Genomic DNA, 24005 nt, shown 5'->3' on the forward strand with positions numbered 1-24005 from the left:
AGGATTCTCTGGGAAGAATGTCTTTAAGAGTAGAGTAGGTTTTGCCAGGAGTAAAGCAGTTCTGTTTGTCGAGGAACCAGTGAACCTGGGAGGACACCCAGCAGGGACTCAGACACAAGGCTGTGAGACAGGCATCTGGTGGACCATAAAGGGGCTGCAGGGGACAGATTCTTGGGAGTAAAATCGGGTCGAGTTATAAGATGTAGGTGTGGTTGAGTGGGATCATGGCAATACTGAGTCCCAGATCATCAGGATTCTTCCTACTCTGGGGACAAGACATGAGCTTGTCAGAGGAGGCAGAGGGAACAATATTTAAGAGTACCTGTCTATGAGGAATCAAGGGATTTCAAGGTTATGAATCCTTTGAGATGCTCAGTGAAGGATGTTGATGGAAATCAAGCATAGGGAAGGCCTTCCAGAAATGAGAGCAGAAATAATGTACAGAGGTTGAGAAATGCAGAGCAGGTATAAGGAGCTGCAAATGGCCCAGTGTGACCGAAGCACAGATCGTGGGAGGAGAATCTATGGAAAATAAATAGATATGAGGAAAGGCTGGTGCAGCCTGGGGCTTCCACGGAGGCTGTGCTCAGGGGTCTCTAATAGACTCTGCAGGCAGTGGATCACAACAAAGTGAGCTAATTAAAGCACAGGGGGCTGGAGACATGGGAAGTTTGGGAAGCGTCAGATAGGGATGATAAAGGCTTGAAATAGGGTAATTTCAGGGAAATAGTAAGGAACAGACATATGAATATAGCCTCCAGGAAGGGACTTTGAATTTTTTCCATATGGTCTTAATAAAAACTCCAACTGGCTTTTTTCATGTAGAAATCATTGCAGCTAGTACAGGCTCAACTATGCGTTTGTGCTGGTTCTCCTAGATGAGAGGAGTAATCTGTGACCTTGAAATAGAGGATTGCTCACAGTTTCTATGCGGCTCATCTGGAGAACAAGCCCATTCTCATGATGGACATTATTGCGTGACATTGGGCCAGTAATTAAACTATCATAATTACTACTTATGAGAGCAGCTACTGTTTATTAAGTTCCTGGTATGTCTCACCAGATTACATATCTCATCTCAGATCCAGCACAATCAGTCTTATTGTTCCCATTTTATACATGAGAAGGTTGTTTAGTGCGTTAAGCCCTGTAAGCAAGTTCACACAACTTTTAAGTAGCAGAAATAGGTTTTAGCATAGTCCATTTGACTAACACCCTAAGAGCTTTCCGATGAAGATTCTACATTGCCTTGGCTTATTAAACAGTCTTATTTATGTATATTTTGGTGGAAAGCCTATAAATATAGCTCTTTTCCTCTGTTTGAATTCCTTAACTGTAACTAAAAATTCCTTTAAAACATCATATATATGCAGTCATATGAATGCGTGAATGCTAAGTCACTTCAGTAGTGTCCGAGTCTTTGCGATCCTATGGACCCCCCAGGCTCCTCTGTTCGTGGGATTCTCCAGGCAAGAATACTGGAGTGGGTTGCCATGACCTCTTCCAGGGGATCTTCTTGACCCAGGGATCAACCTAAGATCAACCTCTTAAACCTGTCTCCTGCATTGGCAGGAGGGTTCTTTACCACTATGCCACCTGGGAAGCCCAGCCATATTTATATATAGTGCAAACTGGAAAAGTGCCTATAATTTTTCTTTTGTTTCCTGCAGTTTCATGGTCCTTTACTCACCTTGGTTGACCTTGTGGACCTATGTGTAGAGATTTCAAAAGGCTGCGTCTACTTGGAGCAGATGCACTTCATTCATAGGTATAGTGACTTTCTGGATACTGGGTTCTTATGAATATTGACACATAATCACCTTAGTTTGGGTGAAACTTACAAGATAATTAACATTTTCATTCCTTCAAGATAGCAATACTTTCTATTAAAATCTCTCTTCTCTCCAGACCTACTGGTGTTGCTTGTCTGATCTCTGGAACTTCATTGTTATTATTATTATTAAATATAGCTTCTGCTCTAGGGATCTGGCAGCTCGGAATTGCCTTGTCTCCATGAAAGACTATACCAGTCCATCACGGATAGTGAAAATTGGGGACTTTGGACTTGCGAGGGACATCTATAAAAACGATTACTATAGGAAGAGAGGAGAAGGTCTGCTCCCTGTTCGGTGGATGGCTCCAGAAAGTTTGATGGATGGAATCTTCACTACTCAGTCTGATGTATGGTGAGCTTACAGGGCACAGGGAAACGTGGGCAGCACCATCAAATATCAGAGCCCGAAGGGACCTTAAAAGGTCTTCTTGTTTCGTATGTGAGAAAACACAAGACCATAGAGGTTGAGTGATTTTCCTCAAGCTAAAGTGACAGCTAGAGGGCAAGAAGGGGCTATTCCTGGGTCTCAGCAGTTTATACCAATTCTTTTTGATCCGTTAGCTTACTGGTGTGTGTTCAAGAGATCCATTTACTTCAGCTATCTTATTACTCTTCAAAAATGTAGAGGCTGTGGCTAATAGGAATTGGCACCTATGAATTAATGTCCAAGTTTGTGTCCAAACGCCTACTATTTTGGGATGTTTGGTCATTAATTTATAAGCAGAATTTCAATCATAGATCTCAAAAAGATTAGGACATGAGGGAGGTTTGGACAGCTCTTTATTATTTGAATAGAACCCCTCATTTTTGCTTGTTGACTCCAAACTTTTGATTAGAGCTGCTCAAAATGTAGCGATGTATCCAGTAACTTAAAAAGTGATTTTATTTATTTATTTATTTGGCTATGCTGGGTCTTTGTTAATGCTTGCGTTTTTCTCTAGATATGGTGAGTGGGGGCTACTGGAACGGGGGCTGCTACCTAATTGTGGTGTGCGGGCTTCTCCTTGCGGTGGTTTCTCCTGTTGCGGAGCACAGGCTCTAGGGCGCTTGGGCTTCAGTAGTTGTGCTTGTGGGCTCAGTAGTTGTGGCTTCCGGACTCAAGGGTGTCACAGACTCAGTAGTTGTGGCACACAGGCTTAGTTACCCTGAGGCATGTGGAATCTTTCTGGACCAGGAATTAAACCCATGCAAATCCTTGCATTGCATGGGTTTGCATTGCAAATTAAACCCTTGCATTGGCAGACAGAGTTTTCACCAGGGAAGCCCTCCAATAACTTTTAAGCTAGACTGGACCTCTGCAAAATCGGGGATAAGATAAAGCTGGCCCTTGGTTTGCCAGTTTTTATTCATGCCTTCCCTCTCCACTTTTGCTAGCACTCAAACTCAAGTAGATGAAACGCTTTCTTGCTCACCCCTAGTGTGTTTACATAATGAAGCTATGAAAGCCATAGGTAATGGAGGTCTGCAGTGCAGGTTCAGCCAGGGAGGAGGAGCAAAGTGTGTGTGTGTGTGGGGGGTGTGTGTGTGTGTGCCCCTACTAAGCCTTCCTATCACCTTTGAAGTGTTGGTAGTAGGCAGTTGCTTGTTCTACTTTTTCTTGAGGTTGACTTGCTTTTAAGTCTCCCATTTGCCTTTTATGGGGCCAATAATGCCAATCACAAAGTAGACTCTTGATAGCCCCAGGAATAATTATGTTGGAAAAACTACTGTAAACATGATGTTTGTAATAAGTATAATTAAAGCAAACTGTTTAATATCCTTAGGTCTTTTGGAATTCTGATTTGGGAAATTTTAACTCTTGGTCATCAACCTTACCCAGCTCATTCCAACCTTGATGTTTTAAACTATGTGCAAACAGGAGGAAGACTGGAGCCACCAAGAAATTGTCCTGATGATCTGTAAGTTAATTATGTCCCCATAAGCGTCTCAGAAACAAAAACACATGTACATGCATTCTTATGCTTCACTGGTATGGTATTTTTAAATAAAAACTGGAGTTCATATATTTGTATATCCTATTTAAAATGTAAATTGATTGTGACATTTAACTCACTAAATATATGATGATTTCTTTTTATTTATATAGATATACACACACTTTACTTCAGAAGCAAAATCTAGAACAACAATATGTTTACTCTTGGTTAAGTGAATTCTAATAAGTAAACAAAAGTGCTTTGTGTGTTTGTGTGTGTATCACATACATACTCATTTTATTTTGGAACATCTGATTTGGCTAACATCTTAACCTGCATATTTAAAGGTTCTCTTAAATAGGAGTATATTGTTTAAAAGCTGAATTGCTTGATATTGGGATATACTACTACTAAAAATATATAACAACCTATATAGGTTGTTATCTATTTATGAACTTAACATAGAGTAAGTATTAGAGATTCTATCCAATTGGTCCTGGCAGGTCCTGAATTCTAATAGATTTGTGATCCTTGGAACAGTTGGTGATTTTAATCTAATTATAAAGGGAAAACAAACCAGGTTATTTTGCTGTGTACTAACCACCTTCTTGTGAACAACCTTTTAGCAGAAATAGGAAGTCTTGACACTTTTTCTAAAAGGTGTCTTACCCATGATGTTTCTGAAAGAACATAGAATCAACAAGTATAAACTCCTCTGTTGTATGTACTACACCATGCTACAGATTGCATGGAATACAGAGATGTTTCAGCCAGAGCCACAGCTCTTCAGCATCTCCAAATGTATTTTGAAAGGACAGACATGCACATGGAGCAGTTGGATAAGAAGCCAACATGTAATAAAGTGCTAAACTGTGTGGTACAGACAAGTGCAAAAGGAATTAGCAGTATGCGGATACACACCATGGCTGCACGGCCTTGATCATGCTGTGTTATTTAGAGGATTGTTCAGACTGGAGCCAAAAGATGATTAAGAACTGGGCACCTTGGTTGGATGTTCTGTGGGTGAATGTTTTTGTATTATTTAAATCTTCCAGCTCGAAGAAGATTGGAATCACTGTCTGTTTCTGATTTAGCTTTTATAGCCTCGGGGATATTTCCAGAAGGATCAGTTATACACATATCTGAACGAGTTTGGTGGCAGTGCCTAAAAATATGACTCATGATCCTTTTGGGGCAGATGGAAAAACTTCTGTAAGTTAGGGGTAAGAAATTTATATAAAATTTTTAAAAAGTTAGTCTAGGGCTTGAGGGGAAAAAAAAAAACAAAAGTAGCATTCCTAAGTATGAAATACATTTGTATCAAGTGGTTAGCAAACTAACCACTGTTTTGCACCTCTTATACATCTATTGAACACTCAGAAGATTTCCCCCAAATTTCAGTTGCACAAAACTTTCCTTGTGCTGTTAGAATTCTATTTGGCATATCTTCCCCTCTAGGGAGTAATGTATCTCATCATAATTATGCATTTCTTTTTTTGATAGGCACTCTAGGAATCACTGAATTATACATTTTGATTAATGTGTTCATTTATTCTGTTTGGGGAGGAAGAAGGTAGATAATTAATTGTCCTATTGTAAGGAAGAAAAATGCGGTTATGTTGAACTTTGCCCTCTCCAAAGGTATCCAGAAATTTAACTAGAAGGAGGAGGAAGAAGGAGTGCTAGAAAAGTTCTAGAAAAATATTCCTCATTACGAGTGAAAAAAGATAATGTTCCATATGATTTTATCTTGAGTAATTATTCATTTGGATATATTATTGCTCTAATTTTATGAAAGTATAGTTTCCTTGAAGCCAAAATTTCCATTGCTGATTTTGAAGTTCATTTGAACATCAATAATTAAAAAGCAAACAATGCTCTACACCCTCCAAAGGCCGCCTGCTTCAGATCCCCAGGAAGGGTTAACGATCCATGGCCGACTAGGGAGACAAGCCCTGCTAAGGAAATGGAGCTCTCAGCGATGCCATTCATCTGGCCACGGCCTTAAGTTGTCATGATAAAGATTAACTACTCTCCTTAGAGTACAGAGGAAACTGATTTTTATTTGAAGCCTTTCTCTGAGATCACAGGCCCAGCTTAGAGGGTTGAAAGTCTGCGCTGAGCCGGTCTGCACCTTCTATTCACTGCTTAAATACTCAGCACCTGGATGCACTCTGGGTCAGGTGAGCCCATAGATGGCTATGCTGTGCTTAGCTATTAATGGAATGTGAAAGTTCAGAGCATTCCCGTCCTTCTTTCCATAGTCTGGGACGTACGGTGCAAAGCCCAGGCCTCAGCGTTCTCTTCAGCTTTTAGTTTGCACAACAACCTTAACACTCTCAGGAATAAATGGGATCAAAGGGCAATCTACATCAAGTGAGAGCTCTTTGGGGTTCTCGGCCACAGGTATCACAGGGGAAACTGAAATTACTGGAGAGTTTCTCCAATGCAGGAGGTCACAATAGAGAACATGGAGCCTCACCATCTTACTTTTACCCTTTAAGAATATGTATAAGTGTTAGTTGCTCTGTCATGTCTGATTCTTTGGGACCCCATGGACTGTAGCCTGCCAGGCTCCTCTGTCCATGGAATTCTCCAGGCAAGAATACTGGACTGGGTGGCCTTTTCCTTCTCCAGGGGATCTTCCTGACCCAGGGATCGAATCCGGGTCTCTTGCATTGCAGGCAGATTCTTTACCATCTGAACCACCAGGGAAGCCCAAGAATATGTATATCTGGATGTTAATTGCATCTTTCCAGGAGTGCATATAGTGAGTAAGGGAGTTTTTCAAATCTGAATTTTATATGATTTGCTTAAATGCCTATTAATTAACCTGCACTTAATTCTGAAAGATGCCATGGAGTTTTCATCTGTTAAATTTCAATTGCTTTATGAATCCAAGAACTTAACTCATAAAAACTAATAATGAACATGGTTAATGAGTTTTGTGCTATTTTGGAAGAAATTGAAGCAAAGAGGAGTAAAAGGGTTGGTATGGTGAATGGAAGAATTTGAACTGCAACACTTAGCTAAATGAGATATTTCAAGTATCAGAGTATCTGTTCAGAGGTAGAACCATCCCAGGTAAATTTTAACAAAATTGAAGGACCTGTCACTTTATTTAGATTAATATGATTGAATATTTGTAACTATAACTTGGTAAAAGTATTTAATGCATGATACTGAATTGTGACAAGTAAGGAAAGACCCCTTTTTGTAAGGAAAGACCCCTATACCAAAGAAATAGTTGTTAATTTACAAGATGCAAGAAATGCATTTTGGGGGGTTTGATAATATTTAAAAGCCTAGTCATTTATTCCATTGCCATTTTAATATTGTTTAAGAGTACAAGTTGTGTGTGTGCTCAGTTGTGTCTGACTCTTTGCGACCCCATGGACTGTAACCTGCCCTGCTCCTTGGTCTATAGGATTTCCCAGGCAAGAATACTGGAGTGGGTTGCCATTTCCTTCTCCAGGGGATCTTCCCGACCCAGGGATCGAACCCACGTCTCTTGTGTCTCCTCCATTGGCAGGCAGGTTCTTTACCACTGCACCACCTGGGAAGCCTGAACAAGTTGTACTCTTTACTTTTAAATGACTATTGCTTTATGGAGTGTGCCTCTTTTCTTAATCTAGGGCAATCCAGTACTCATTTGACCCTGGACAGTGGGAGAGAAAGGTTTTATATATTTATCAGGTCACTTGTTTTTGCCATTAGAGAGTTAAGAAGAATAATGTAAATTAAAGCCTCCATAGATGAAAAATTAGGAATATCTGCTTAAATAACTTACATAAATTAAACTTTTGCAGGAACGTGGGAGTGGGTGAGGTACAGAGTGGAGAAGGGTCAATTGTCTGGGTACTTTCTCTCCTCTCTCCCTCCTTCCTTTTCCTCCTTCCTTCTCGCTATATCATCTTCGTTAAGTGTCTTGAATACTTTGTAGAATGAAGTGTATTATAAATAAAGTAAAAACTTCATAATTGAAATATGACAAGTCTTGAGAGATTCAACGTATCCTTTGATAGTATCTCAGAATTACAACTTTGTTTTTAGAAGAGGTTAGGTTTCTTGTGGCAAGTTACACTTTACTTTCTCCTTTCACCTGTGTGCTGTTCGCTCAGTTGTGTCCAACCCTCTGTGGCCCCACAGACTGTAGCCCACCAGTCCATGGAATTTTCCAGGCTAGAATACTGGAGGGGGTTGTCATTTCCTACTCCACAGAACCTTCCTGACCCAGGAATCGAACCTGCATCTCTTGCGCCTCCTACATTGGCAGGTGGATTCTTTACTGGTAGCAGCAACTTAGAGGTCCGCCCTTAGGTTTGTCATTAAGATTCTATTTTAAAATTGGTTTAAGTTCCATGATTGGGGTATCAGTTACATGATATTATTTCAGAGTCGAATTGTCCTTCTTTGAGTTATTTGTTTCATTCCTGTTGCTAAATGCCAAAGATTATAAAGCAATATGTAAAGGATTAGGTTCTTAGTGATGATTCTAATCTATAAAAAATACAGCCATGCTCAGTACTCTATATCCAGAATGTAAATTGTAATATAAATGAAAAGTCATCAGATCAATACTGAAAAAGATCAATATTAGGTTTCTCTATAATACTCTGATATTAACACTGACATGAGGTGCTTGTCAAGAAATAAAAGAGATAGAAGTGGAATTTTTGTGCCACATACAGATATTACTATTCAATCAACACCTATGATGGTTTCTGGGTCATTGTCACCTAGAGATTGAATGTATTTTCACTCCATTGTCATTGCTTTAGTCCAAACTACCATCGTCTCTCACCTGCTGCTGCTGCTGCTGCTGCTAAGTCACTTCAGCCGTGTCTGACTCCGTGCGACCCCATAGACGGCAGCCCACCAGGCTCCCTCATCCCTGGGATTCTCCAGGCAAGAACACTGGAGTGGGTTGCCATTTCCTTCTCCAATGCATGAAAGTGAAAAGTGAAAGTAAAGTCACTCAGTCATGTCCGACTCTTCGTGACCCGATGGACTGCAGCCTACCAGGCTCCTCCATCCATGGGGTTTTCCACCTAGTCTTCTCTAATAACTTCCTTGCTTCCAGCTTGCCCCTCTACAATCAATTCTCTCTATATATCAGCTAGAGTCATCCTTTAAAAATGTGAAGATCATGTTCCCTTAAAAATCTTTGACAGCTTCCATTGTGTTGCATAAAATCTAGCGCCTAGGCTGATCTTTGACTTTTGTGATCTTGCCTTCCTCTCTGGCCTCATCTCTTATACTCTCCCCCTCAGTGAGTGCTCTACAGCCATACTGGCTGTCCTTCACATTCTAAAATGTGCCAAGTTCTTTCCAAAGTTAGGAATTTACACATGCTTTTGCCTCTTCTAGTGTGTTCCCTGACTTTCATCCCCACCCAGTTCCCATGGCTAGCATCTTATTTTTCTACAGAGTTCATTGGCTTAAACGCCACCTCCACAGAAGTTCTTCTATAAGCAACTTACCAAAAATGTTCCATCTCTAATTAGCGTTCACATTTGTTTTCTCGCACGGAAGTCGGACATGACTGAAGCGACTTAGCAGCAGCAGCAGCAGCAGCAGCAGTACCATTTTTAGAACTTATAAGTTTTAATTGTATATTTATCTGTCGATATGGTAATACTAAAATTTTTAAACACTTCCCAGTTTATGTTTCTTTATTAGCCTTTCTCTCTCTGCCCCCAGTCAGCCTTCTAGCTCCAGAGAGTGAAAGAGGAGAGCGGGCACTTGACCTTTTTAGCGAGTCAGCAGACTTGGAAACGATGCTTAGAGCAGAGAGAGGCTTATGTAGAATCCTTTTGCTCCTTGTTAGTCTGCTAAATGGCAACTTTGAGCTACTAAACCTATAATTCTATGTAATCTAACAAACAAGAAGAAGAGAAGCTCCACTCCTTCTAAGCCCTGGACAAGGGTAGGAAGAAGAAACCTTGACAAGATAAGAGGGTGAAGATGTTGGATATTTAGGTCCTGAAACCTCTGCAGGCTTCAGTTAGATGAGGTGACACCAAACACAGGGAGCAACTGCCTACTCCTCCCAGCCTGGCAGGATGGCAAGGAGATCTCTGAGCACGGGACCCCCTGCGTTGACAGGGACACTCAGCATCCTGAATAGGATGGACTCCATGTCCAGAAAGAGAACATGTAGCTTTTGCTTCCAAGCCTCCTTTGTTTCCCTGTGTAAAGTGAACATTTTGTTAAAAGCTTGAACTTTGGCTAGGGAGCATCCTGTAGGCATGCAGCAGAAACAGGAAAGGGTTCCCTGAGCCTTGTCAGCAGATGTAGGATGTGATGCAGTCTCAGAGAGGCCTGCAGCTAGAGAGAGAAACGGGAGGACCAGTTCTGTGAGAAGGACCAAAAGAGCAGGTAAACAGATCATGGATTGCAGATAGCAGTCGATGCCTGCAGGAAGGACCAGACCAGTCGCTCCTTATGGAATTCCTCATCATTCCACTCTGAGACTAGAGAAGGCCTGGAGGGCACAGTGGGGCCCAAAGCATCCTTCACGGGGCCAGTACAGCTCATGCAAATCCTGACACCACCTTGGAGAGGAAGACAGAGAGAGTAGGAATGGCCTGAAGATAAGAGACAGCAAGTTATTAGCCATAAAAGACCAAGGATTACCCAAAAAGGGTGGTTTTCAGAACAGACTAGTTCATAACTGGCATTGTTCTAAATGAAGTTAATTTTCTTCTGCTGGGTGAGGCTTTGCGAATTAGTTACAAAGCTATCAAAAGAGCTACGTTTTCCCCCTGTTTCTGTGAGTTGTAGTGGGTAAATTTTGCCACCCTCTTATATGTGCTTTATATATCATATGAGGACAGGAGCCACACTGCCACATCACTTGCTCTTGATATCCTGCTCGTATATAATGTGTCCAACAGATCTTTGCTGAATGAATGAATGAATAGTCATTGAGAGTTCTGCACAGACATGTCTTAGACAGTCATTAAGGAAAAGATAATATTAAACAACCAGCTATTTATGGCCAGGGGAACTGAGCATCTTATTTAACCTGACAGTGAAGAACTGGATCTGATTTCTGCTTCTGGTTCTGCCACTAAATATCTGTGTGGCTTGGAGTACATCTTAGATTTTGTTTCAGATATCAGTGTATAAATGTAAAGTTTAATCTCAGCTTCTTCAGTAATTTAGCTGTTGGTTTTCTTATTGGTTCGGTAAACATTTTCTAACCATATATTTATCTATCTATTTATTTGATTAATAACTGTTAAATGTTGGCCTTTCAGAAGGAAGATGTTTTCTAATAAAGGTAGTTATATTGTCAGCAACTGTTATCTTCCTGACCCATGGCTCAGCGGTTAAAGAATCCGCCTGCAGTACAGGAGACATGGGTTTGACTCCTGGGTCAGGAAGATCCCCTGGAGAAGGAAATGTATTCCTGCCTGGGAAATCCTACGGACAGAGGCACCTGGCGGGCCACAGTCTGTGGGGTTGCAAAAGAGTCAGACTCGACTGAGCAACTAAACAACAACAACAAATTAAATAAATAAGAAACAAAAGCTTTTGTTCTGGTTCAGTTATATTAATTGTGGAAAACTGGCAATAACTCAAATTCTTTTCTGTCTGAAATGACCTTACCCAGGTTATCGGTAATGGCTACCTAATGATATCCAGTCACCATTTACTTTCATGTCTTTACTCATATATCCAGGTGGAATTTAATGACCCAGTGCTGGGCTCAAGAACCTGACCAAAGACCTACCTTCCATAAAATTCAAGAACAGCTTCAGTTATTCAGAAATTTTTCCTTAAATAGTATTTCTCAATGCAGAGGAGAAGCAAACCCCAGTGGAGTCATAAATGAAGGCTTTGAAGGTAAGTTTGATTCTTCTTCAGAATTTCTGGGTTTTCTCTCCAGTGTTAACTGAACAAGGTCAAAATGGGATGTACCTGGAAGATATCTTACAGTGCACAGGAGGAATAATACACTGGCTCCATCCTCATAATTAAGTATTTATTATCCTCCTCTTTGAAAGTAATTTTGGTTTGTTCATTACATTAAAAAAAAGAATAATGATATGGCCCCTGGATTTATAACCTAAGATAGTAAGAAAGAGAATTAACATGTTAGACTATATTTTCATGGGGCCTGTTCTCTTCATTCTCCACTTCTCATGCCAGTTTGGACCTCAGTGGCAGAGCTGAGTTAATTACAGTTGGTGGTGCATTATCATCATTGGTCTATGCAGGGTTTCTCTTTCATTTGTTTGTTTAGCCCCTTATTTCCATATTCCTCTTCTGTTCTAGTTCCTCTCTCTACCTGCCAGGTAGCCATTTAATGTGTCTCTGTTAATTTGTATGTTTTCTACAAAATGTGTATTGTATGCATGGATACGTTAGTGTTATACAGTGCTTCTTTTCTTCCGTTTTACATTAATACTGTGTTTTTAAAAGCCATCCATGTGTATATATCTAATCTAGTACTTCAAACTGCCTAGTTAGTTTGCTGTGATTATTGTAGTGGGTCATACCCTGATAAAGGCTAGTGTAATTCCACTTCAGTATTTTGGTATTAAAACACAATAGTCACTTAATTCATTTCCAAAGACAGATTTATAATACATTTGCCTAATTGGCTGCAGAAAAATAAATTTTAAAATGATCCTTTCCAGCTGTTCTTAAACTCCATCCCATAATTAAAAGTTCACAGGACTCTTTTCTTTTTTTTCAAATGCAAACATTCTTGCTGAGAAATAAACCTGGCAAGATGGACCATGACTCAGAATCCCTCAGAAATTAAGCCTCTTGGCTCAGCACTGATTGATTATTCAATGGCTGATCGTTGCCCTGGAGGCATCTCTCTACAGCGAGACCTTCACCTTGAGTGATGCACTTGACTAATAATAGCAGGGAAAAATAAGAAGCCCAGGATGATTATCTGCTTGTCTTGTTTGCGGTGTTTCTAACTACACATTTTGAGTAAATTTCGATCCATGACATGAATGCAGATTAGACTCTGATCGTGACACATCTTTAACATGAACAGCTAAGCGACAATTTGGAAAGAGATGTGCTTTGAGCATACATCCCGATCCTCCTCAGAATAAGCCAGTTTCACATTGGTGCTACCTGCTATCTCATCATGAGGCTGAGCTGATGATTCTCAGAGTGTCAGTGGTAGAAGACAGAAGACTGACTGACTTTTCTTGGTGGGCACTGAGAGAAGTCAGAATGGGAAGAGGAAGATTGTCATGGAAATTGAAAAGAGAGAGGCTCACAGTCAGGAATGGTCAAATGCTGCAGAGAAAAAGAGTTCTGTGGGGATATGAGGAATTTACTTGTGTTGTGTTGACTTGTGTTATATTTCAAAATTCAACTCTGCTCACAGAAGCCTTTCCTTCTAATATGTACAGACATTTGTAAAAAAAAAAAAAAAATAGCAAAGGCTGCCATAATGGGTGTTAGAAGACCTGAGAGCTTAGCTTTACCTTAGGGTCTACCAGATGTCTCCATGAACCCTTACAGAAATCTTTTTTCCATGTACCATTACCTAGTTCATCTATGAAGCTGAGGTAAGTACCAAACTGCTCACGGTATCTATAAAGGACAACCCCCTTTTAATGAATGGCTTTTAATTTCAATATTATGTAACTTTATTTCTAGCACTTTTGAATATACCACTTGTGCTATTTAACTCATTAAATCCTTACAATAGCCCTATGAAGTAGGCATTATAATATTACCATTTTACAGATGAAAAGACTGAGGTTAGTAACTTGCCCATGGTCATCCTGCTGGATGGGGCTGGAGCAGGATTCTATTCTAGAGCCTTTGCTCTCAGCCTTCACAGAGTGGTAGCAAAGGCAAGGAAACTTTGTTATCTTTAGCATTCTGCATAGCTAGGGGTGGTGAAAGAATTTGCTACTTTTGGCCTGCTAGAAAAGATATAATAATCTTTCCTGGTTATATCTAATTTATTGAGGAGCCAAGTTGTTGACAGACTGAATTAAAATTCTAAAGGATATTTTAAAAAAATAGAGAAGCAGACATAACTAGGCAGAATAAGGATACTGGAAGAGGTTAACAGGGAATATAATCAAGCTCTAATAATTTTTTAGAAACAAGTTTGTGCCATGACAGATATATGATTTTGGTAACAAGAGAAATTCACATTCTGAAATCTACAACAAATGTAAATTGTGACCATAAGGAATGGAAAGATATATGGGGATCACCAACATTTTTGATAATTGGCACGTGACTGAAAAAAAGTGACAGAGAAGCGAGAAGAAATAGAATGAAAAACAGAGTTTGAATATTTGCAAAGGATAGAAATCATAGAACAGTCACTTTAAGGCAAGCTTAAACTTAATTAACTTTTAAGTAAAAGAATGTGTTTAATAATAGTTTGCTGTTTTGCAGACTGGTGGATGTATTTAACAAAACAGTAAGAAGTCTTTGTTATTGTCAGAGATATATAAGAAGACAAGTAAAGCCACTGGGAGGACTTTTTTGAAAAAAAGAAAAAAAGGAGGGGGGCAATAGGATTAAGGGAGCAATAATACCATGCCTATGCTATGGTCCTACTGACCTAATGGGGTGGAGAGGGGATAGAGAGAAGATTAGTAACATATCTGGGCATCTAGTAAAAATATCCCAGTGACTTCATCCAAACATTTGTGTAAACATCACCTCATCAGTCCCAGAGAGTTCTACAGGAAACAAATCTAAATGCTTCTCTGCTGTTCTAAACATAGCCAGTCAGCCGGCATATGTCTCGTCTGTAAATACCCTGTCTTACTTGGAAGTCTTTATTTTAATATTTCCCTCTTAAACCAAGAGTTGCCAAGTGCATGCCGTCTTTGCTCAGGATCTCTGCTGTAAGGACCTGCAAGTTTTCTATTCAGTAGTTTTTAAATCAAAATAAACAAGCTGCCCCATCTCTCATAAATTCCTTATGCAATAAGAAGATGTACTCATTGCTGAAAGCTTGCCAGGGTCAAGTTACTAAATATTGTCCTAAGTACTATGAAGCGATGAAATAGTGAGCTAATGATTTTTCTTTGACATATTGCACCAGAATTTGTAAAAATAGAATTTATTTGACTTATGGAAAAGAATTTTTTTCCAATGTAGGCAAAAAAATTAAATCATGTTTCCCAATATGCTATTTAATGAGCCAAAGGTATGGCAATGCAGCAGCTGATAATGTGAGTACCTAGACCTATGTTATAAGCATATGTTTTTGTTGAAATTTTAAACTCCTTTAGCCTAATTTCTTTAAGCCCTTCAGGAATATCATCCTAATTTCCTCAATAATCTGGGCCACTGGGCAATTTAATCCTATTTCTTCCTATCATTTTTTGATATTTGTATTGCTATTTTCATGCATAGCAAGTTATTCTTATGCATTTCTCAGTGGCTATCAGTACATATTGACAATAATCATAACAGTTGGATTCTTCCATTGATATTCAGCACATAGGCACTAACCAAACTCAACATCTGATAAGCTTATTTTTATGGGGGAGATATTTTAGAAAAACTGACTATTCACATGGTTTGAAATATACTAGAATGGTGTTGGAATAATGAAGAGGAACATGGAATGATACCAAAGAGCCTGCAGCCTGGCCTCTGTGTTATTCAGCAGTGGGTGAGGGCCTGAAAAACTAAATAAACACCTACTAAGACAGAGCAAGAACAGTGATTCATATTTTTTGATAATAACATAAGCTTTGTAGTTCAGATTTGGAACTTGGTAATAGGTGTGTGCATGCGTGCTAAGTCCTCAGTCATGCCTGACTCTTTGGGATCTAATGGACTGTTAGCCTGCCAGGCTCCTCTGTCCATGGGGATTCTCCAGGCAAAAATACTGGAGTGGGTTGCCATGCCCTCCTCCAGAGGATCTTCCTGACTCAGGGATCAAAACCATATCTCCTGTGTCTCCTGCATCGCAGGCAGATTCTTTACCCCTGAACCACTGGGGAAGCCCTGGTTAATAGGTAGATCCATTAGATTCCATCAGGGAATAAATAGGTGCAATGGTGCTTCCCTTCATCCTTTGAAATTGTTTAAATTTTTCCGATATTTCAATTTAAATGCATTCCAAATAAATCCAGCCTGGGGTATGCACAGAAGCTTGGCAACCAGACTGGTCTCACCCACACATTTGGACACTCTTGTGCTGGAAGTATCATTAGGAGAAAGGGAGGGACCTTCATCTATTGACTGAAATGGTTCTGATTTGTAAAATGTGATGCTGAGTGAAAGGACAGTTATATTTCTGACTGTAAACTTTTCATCCAGGCAGTAACACTCAGGGACTGGAAAACATGGATAAAAAACAAATAATTCCTTCAATATGTTTGTATGTTTATCTTGTAGAATCCCTAGAATTTTGTGGAATGTTTCAGAAGCTCTGCTATTAGGTTTCAATAGAATTCTTATACGTTTCTAAGTAAGAAGGTCAGCCTTTAAGTAGAGAAAGACAAAATAATATGAGCACAGTTGTGAAGAAGGTCAGATTCCCTCTGACTATCTGTTTTTCTGCAGGCACCCCCACCTCACACATGTGTGTCTGGAGTCAGTCCCTCTCAAGGACTCCTGTAGGGCACACTGCCCACCACCTCCTCTGCACACAGCACGGCAGCTCCTCTCTCTGCTTGGGGAGGTGAACGTGAGGACCGACTAGAGCCAGACAATTTGGGTTCAAATTCTAGTTGTGTGACCTTGGGCAAGCATTAAGCTCCTCTGTCCTCAATTTCCACATGTGTTGAAAGCAGATACTGCCAGTACTTACTTAATAGGGGAAGAATGAGTTAATATATGCATATAGCTTAGAATAGTGCCTGGTATGTAATTAGCACTCTATAAGTATTAATAACAATTATTATGATTATATTTCATATCAGTGTTTATTACCACCTGACATAGATTTAGTTGTCCACTAGTTTATTGTCTGTACCCCCCCATTAGAGTGTAAACCCCAAATAGCAACAAATGTGTTTCGTGCACAGCTATCTCATCAATACCTAGGACATGGCCGGGTATGCAGGATGCAGGCAATAAATATTAGCTTAATAAATGATTGAATTTCCTTGACCTAAAAAAGTACATCTTTAAAGGTAGATCTTTTAGCCAATGTGGCAAGATGAAAGGGTAAGCACTTTATACAAAAGGGCCATCCTAGGGCCACTTAATTCCTGTCACAAAGACCAGACCTGTGTCACCTGTTATGCAGTTACCTCTATATGCTCTTACTGCTTCGCGTATTCCTTTCTTACATAAGCACATGTAACCTTCTATCACATTTTATTACTTCTGCTCTCCTACTGGCCTGTAGTAGTTATCAAGGACAGGGAACATGTCTTTTATCTTTGTGTTCCCTCAGTGGTCATCATAAATGTTTACTGAACCAATAAGCAAGGCTGGTGTTTTTCTAATTTTCATAGAACCTGGATATTACAAATACAAGAAACCAAATACATGCTAGAATAATGTTTGTATTTTTTTCACAGATGAAGATGGTCATCCAATTTGTTTGAATTCAGATGACGTTACGTTGGTTGCTTTAATGGAAACCAAGAACCAAGAAGGGTTAAACTACATGGTACTTGCTACAGAATGCAGACAAGGTGAAACCAATTCTGGGGGTCCTCTAGGCTCTAAGGAATCTGAATCTTGTGGTCTGAGGAAAGAAGAGAAGGAACCACATGCAGACATAGCTATCTGCCAAGAAAAACAAGTGGCTTACTGCCTTCCTGGCAAGCCTGAAGGCCTGAACTATGCCTGCCTCACTCACAGTGGATATGGAGATGGGTTTGATTAATAGCTCTGTTTGGGACATGCAGGGTTGAGATAAACACTCCTCCCATTAAGTGGTCATGGAAAGAAAACCTAGTAGAGTGATAGATGTTGTGGTGTGGTGGTCTGTGACTCCAAATTAACACCAGAAGTTCCTGTATTCTAATTTTGGTTCTAAGAGCCATTTGGTTTAGGTTGAGACAATCTCCATACCAACAGTCTAACCTTGAGCAGAATTCTGTGGTGAACCTCTGAGCATTTGAAAAGCTTAGAAAGACTAATGAGTCTGGAAATGAAACTGTGATTCTTTGCCCCGAGGTCTCTTAGGCCACTTCCCACCCTTCAGTCTGGGCTCTAAGAGAAACATCTTAGTTAGAAAGAAAACACGTATGTTCAAAGACCTGAAGGAGGAGAACAAGTGTGCTCAGGTGGCCAAGTGAACTACAGATTATCCCAAGCAGGACAAAGGAAATGACTAAATAACTCTACACATACAGAAGGAACCAGCACCCGAGACACGAGTCATGAAGAAAGCTATTAATACAATAAAATATTGTCCTTAATGACTACTCTAAAATATTTTGTTTTTTGGAGTCTTGGAACAGCAGTTTCAATCATATTGCAAACAGGACCATGAAGATCTCTGTGTCCTAAAGTTTAGCATTCCATGATCTTTGGATCATATACAAATGACTCTGTGATTTTTGTGCTATTAATATTATAGAAATTAGCTAATATAGAGATTTTTAATTTGCCATATCTATTTTCTACATAAAATACTTAAGATTACATTTACTATGAAATTATCCTTAAAATTAAATATAAATGACAATATAATGTTAATTCAAGCTATATGATTTTCAGCAACCATACAAAATAATAAGCACCTAAATGAGAACTATTAAAAAATTGCTTCAGGGAAACACTGATTTAAAGCCAGTCATTCTTTGCAGTTACCCATTTAAATCTGAAAGCCTCAAGCGTTCTAACAACAGATCTAATGAAAGTATTCGATGTGTTATTTAATTGCAGCATACAGAGTGTTCACAAGACACAAAGAACACTTTGATTATACTAATAACATTTGCTAAAAACTATTGTGGAAGCAGAACATGGATCCGTTTCCGCTTTGAATCATTTAGTTCATTTTTAAACGTATCCACTGCCTGGGAACTTGCAGAGATGACAGGCTGTATGGTTAGGTACACAGGGAGGTCGGTGTGTTTGTTCTGTGGTGAACAGCCCCCAAGTAAAGGTCCAGGATTTATGGCCACTCTATCACATCTAGTATCCACTGAACAAGGCAGAATATTTTCCCTCCGATCTTCAGACTTTTTAATGGGCATTGATCATTCTTTTTGTTGGCCTACCATATGACGCCCCTTCCCCTGTTGGGGAGTTCCTCTACCTTTATCTTTAGATGGGGAGCCGTGTTCTATTTGCTTCCCTAAGATCTCATGCAATATGAAGGCAGGCAGTGACCCTAGCCCCCACCTCTCAGACACACCCACCACAGGCTTCTAATTGAGAGAGAAGGAAGCAAAGAAACAGGGACCCCGGTGAGTCACGCCTGGTCATGGTGGCAAGTGGAGTTAGTCTGGCTCCCAGAACGCAGCGTCCAGGGCTAGGGGAGCCCGGAGAGCAAGCCTGGAGCCTGGTGCCTCTGGCAACTGGGGCAGGCAGACTGGGGACTTGGTTCTGCTGTCTGCTTCTAGCAAAGGTTCCCGGCTCCATAGCCTCTGAGTTCGGTTCTCAAGCCCTCCCAATGATTCTGTGACTTATCTCCATATCCTTTTAATAAATGTTTTTCTTATAAGTCAGTCAGAGTAAGCTTCTGTTTTTTGTATCTATGACTTTTGCTCTGCCAAAGTAATACAGAAACTTTATTTTGGAATGCACAAAGAAACATAGAAGAATTGGATTTTCGGTACAATACACTTGCATTACAATCTGGATAATAGAGAAATTTACAGAATATCTGAGGAGAACAGCCCATAAAGTGTCATGCTTTAGCTAGGATATAAGTGCAAATTATTAGACTTTTAAAAGTAATTCATAATAAATGATATTGGTAGAAATATCTACTACAACATAAAATAGACAGTGGCTGAAATCGCATAGGAAAATTTATTATAGATCAAAGTAATTGATAAAAATACAAATGGCTGATAATATTGAAAACTGTAAGTTTATTCTGGAAAAATTAGATTTCGTAATCAAGAGGGGAAAATTGGCTATGGCTAAAATCTGCAATGTGTTATTCACTAAATTAAAATGTGTTATTCACTAAAAAAAAAAAAAAAAAATTGGGCTTCCCTGGTGGCTCAGACGGTAAAATGTCTGCCTGCAATGCGGGAGACCTGGGTTTGATTCCTGGGTTGGGAAGATGCCCTGGAGAAGGAAATGGCAACCCACTCCAGCACTCTCGCCTGGAAAATCCCATGGACGGAGGAGCATGATAGGCTACAGTCCATGGGGTCACAAAGTCGGACACGACTGAGCAACTTCACTTTCACTAAAAACTAACAGAAGAATAAAATCTCATTGACAAATTTTTTATCTGCAAAAATGACCTGGAAATATTAGACTTGAGAGAATTTATGGCTCCCAAAGGCAGAAGTTATCATTGGTATAAACAAAACAAAACAAAACACAAAGCCAATCAATAACTCTAACCTTAATTTTAAATTGTTCAAGGAAAAGAAACAGTCTGTAAGAAAAATATTTAGGTTGAAAATGAAAGACATTTTTTTAATGTTGCCAGTTGAACAAAGATTCACCTGGAGAAAATTAATATGTCGCTATAATTCTGCTTCAAATGCTTTATTCAGAATGTCCTGGAGAAAAGAACCTGTCCTTGATCTCAGATATCCTGTGTTGCTTATGCATCCTGGTTTTCCCTGGCCTATTGGAATGTTCTCACCTATTCTTCTCTACTTATCTAAATTCCAGACATCCTTTAGGGTCAGCTCATATTCCAACTTGTTGGAAAGGCTTGTCTCTAACTCCCTCCCCTCCTTCTTATCAGAATTATTGCTGCTCTTGTCTTTATGCCTTGTTAACTGGCAATTATGGTATTGTGGTATGGTATTTCTACCTTATTTCTACGTGTTTTATTAACTTGAATAAATTGCAAACTTTCCAAACTCAGGTGGTGTTGTTTAACCCTTTGTATCTTTAATATAAAGTAAGTATTCATATTTAATGGGTGAATTGGCTTTCTCAGGACTTCCCTGGTGGCTCAGATGGTAAAGCATCTGCCTACAATGTGGGAGACCCAGGTTTAATCCCTGGGTCGGGAAGATCTCTTGGAGAAGGAAATGGTAACCCACTCTAGTACTCTTGCCTGGAAAATCCCATGGACCAAGAAGCCTGGTAGGCTACAGGCCATGGGGTTGCAAAGAGTCAGACACGACTAAGCGACTTCACTTTCACTTTTGGCTTTTACATCATTCTTTTCCAACACATTTCACAAGTTTTCACTTTTAGCTCATAAAAGAGATGCCAGAAGACTGGTATATTGCTGAGAGGAATACTTATGAGGACTCTTTTGATTCTGAGTTATCTGAGACCTAGATATATTACAGAAGTTTGTGGACTGCTTTGAGTTTCAGATCAGACTTAGATGAGCCTGAAATGCTGAAAGTCCTTGAAATGATGGTAAAGGATATTAAAGAAGACAAAAAGTTATTTTTCTCCCTCATTGTAAACTCAACTTTTATCCTCAGAATGGCCTTATGGATGCGGAATAAATGTTAAGTTGTCCTTTACTTCTCCTTGATTTTCTCTCTTTGGTAAAGAGGAGCCCATTCAGTTTTGCTTTTCACAGTTTATCAAGGCTCTGGGTTGCCCAAACTAGAAGACCTATCGCAATCCTTCTAGGCTTCTTCACAACCAGAAGAAACAAAGGGCCAACATATACAACCCAAATGCCATTGTATATAAATCAGAATATTTCCTTTTAGGTTTCTTTTTCTCTTCCTCAATGTGAGCTTATTTTCATGGCTGGGTTAGTTTCTCTTTTTTTTTTTCCCACTTTTTTGCACATGCTGTCTCTCTTATCATTAAAAATTCCTTGTTTTTCTAATAACTGCATACAACCCCTTAGGATGGATACACTATAGTTTAGTGTTCCCATGTAGATTCATTCATTCGTAAATATTTATTGAATGCTTATTGCACAGAAAGCATAGGTGCTAGGAATAGAACAATAAACAAAGCTAAGTTTCTGCCTTGATGGTGGCTACATTCTAGCATTCTAGATGGGGAGAAGACATAGTAAATAAAAAATAAAAGTATGTATGACAATACATTAAAAGGATGATACATCATGATCAAGTGGGCTTTATTCCAGGCTGCAAAGATGGTTTAAACATTCACAAATGAGTCAGTGTGATATACGGAATTAACAAAATGACAGATAAACATCATATCGTCATCTCAGTAGATGTAGAAAAAGCATTTGACAAAACTCAGCAATATGTGAACCGTGAACTTCCAGATGTTCAAGCTGGTTTTAGAACAGGCAGAGGAACCAGAGATCAAATTGCCAACATCCACTGGATCATGGAAAAAGCAGGAGAGTTCCAGAAAAACATCTATTTCTGCTTTATTGACTATGCCAAAGCCTTTGACTGTGTAGATCACAATAAACTGTGGAAAATTCTGAAAGAGATGGGAATACCAGACCACCTGATCTGCCTCTTGAGAAACCTATATTCAGGTCAGGGAGCAACAGTTAGAACTGGACATGGAACAACAGACTGGTTGCAAATAGGAAAAGGAGTACGTCAAGGCTGTATACTGTCACCCCGCTTATTTAACTTATATGCAGAGTACATCATGAGAAATGCTGGGCTGGAAGAAGCATAAGCTGGAATCAAGATTGCCGGGAGAAATACCAATCACCTCAGATATGCAGATGACACCACCCTTATGGCAGAAAGTGAAGAGGAACTCAAAAGCCTCTTGATGCAAGTGAAAGAGGAGAGTGAAAAAGTTGGCTTAAAGCTCAACATTCAGAAAACGAAGATCATGGCATCTGGTCCCATCACTTCATGGGAAATAGATGGGGAAACAGTGGAAACAGTGTCAGACTTTATTTTTGGGGCTCCAAAATCACTGCAGATGGTGATTGCAGCCATGAAATTAAAAGACGCTTACTCCTTGGAAGGAAAGTTATAACCAACCTAGATAGCATATTGAAAAGCAGAGATATTACTTTGCCAACAAAGGTCCGTCTAGTCAAGGCTATGGTTTTTCCAGTGGTCATGTATGGATGTGAGAGTTGGACTGTGAAGAAAGCTGAGCGCCGAAGAATTGTTGCTTTTGAACTGTGGTGTTGGAGAAGACTCTTGAGACTCCCTTGGACTGCAAGGAGATCCATTCTAAAGGAGATCAGCCCTGGGTGTTCTTTGGAAGGAATGATGCTGAAGCTGAAACTCCAGTACTTTGGCTACCTCATGCGAAGAGTTGACTCATTGGAAAAGACTCTGATGCTGAGAGGTATTGGGGGCAGGAGGAAAAGGGGATGACAGAGGATGAGATGGCTGGATGGCATCACCGACTTGATGGATGTAAGTTTGAGTGAACTCCGGGAGTTGGTGATGGACAGGGAGGCCTGGCGTGCTGTGATTCATGGGGTCGCAAAGAGTCGGATACGACTGAGAGACTGAACTGAACTGAACTGAAGCATCCATTTATGATTAAAAACTCAGCAAAGTGGGCATAGAGGGAATGTACCTTAACATAATAAAGACAGTATATGACAAACTCAGTTAACATCATAATCAACAGTGAAAAGCTGAAACTTTTTCCTCTAAGGTCAGAAACAAGACAGGGATGACCACTCTCATTACTTTTATCCAGAATAGTACTGGAGTCCTGCTGCTGCTGCTGCTGCTAAGTTGCTTCAGTCGTGTCCGGCTCTGTACGACCCCATAGATGGAAGCCCACCAGGCTCCCCCGTCCCTGGGATTCTCCAAGCAAGAACACTGGAGTGGGTTGCCATTCCTTCCCCAATGATGAAAGTGAAAAGTGAAAGTGAAGTCGCTCAGTCGTGCCCGACTCTTAACGATCCCATGGACTGCAGCCCACCAGGCTCCTCCGTCCATGGGATTTTCCAGGTGCCTCTGTCCATGGAAATCTCCAGGCAAGAATGCTGGCGTAGGGAGTGGGTAGCCTTTCCCTTCTCCAGGGGATTTCCCGACCCAGGGATCAAACCTGGGTCACCTGCATTGCAGGCAGATTCTTTACTGTCTGAGCCACCAGGGAAGCCTATGTTTGGGGTATTAGCCCTTTATCACATTTATAATTCCAATTATTTTCTCACATCCAGTAGATTGCTTTTTAATTTTGTTGATTTTTTTTCATAAAACTTAACAGCAAGTAAAAAGAAAGGATGGAGAGGAGAGTGCTAGTGGGGGTTAGACCATGCAGGCCACTGTATGGACTTTGGCTTTTTACCTGAT

The 24005-nt window shown here is 40.0% G+C and overlaps 1 protein-coding gene across 1 annotated transcript in view; it reads left to right on the top strand.

The window, feature by feature from the left end:
• The window catches only part of ROS1 (ROS proto-oncogene 1, receptor tyrosine kinase), a 135463-nt gene extending 114778 nt beyond the window's left edge, over positions 1–20685 (top strand). Inside the window, exons 41-45 of the mRNA XM_055534733.1 lie at positions 1671–1768; positions 1983–2186; positions 3598–3732; positions 11441–11604; positions 17250–20685. Coding sequence (XP_055390708.1) covers positions 1671–1768; positions 1983–2186; positions 3598–3732; positions 11441–11604; positions 17250–17560 — 912 coding nt within the window. The 3' untranslated portion in view covers positions 17561–20685. The remainder of the gene's footprint in view (positions 1–1670; positions 1769–1982; positions 2187–3597; positions 3733–11440; positions 11605–17249) is intronic.
• The last annotated feature ends 3320 nt before the right edge of the window (positions 20686–24005 follow it).

This window comes from Bubalus kerabau, chromosome 9 (assembly GCF_029407905.1).
Source record: "Bubalus kerabau isolate K-KA32 ecotype Philippines breed swamp buffalo chromosome 9, PCC_UOA_SB_1v2, whole genome shotgun sequence".
Classification (NCBI taxonomy): domain Eukaryota; kingdom Metazoa; phylum Chordata; class Mammalia; order Artiodactyla; family Bovidae; genus Bubalus; species Bubalus kerabau.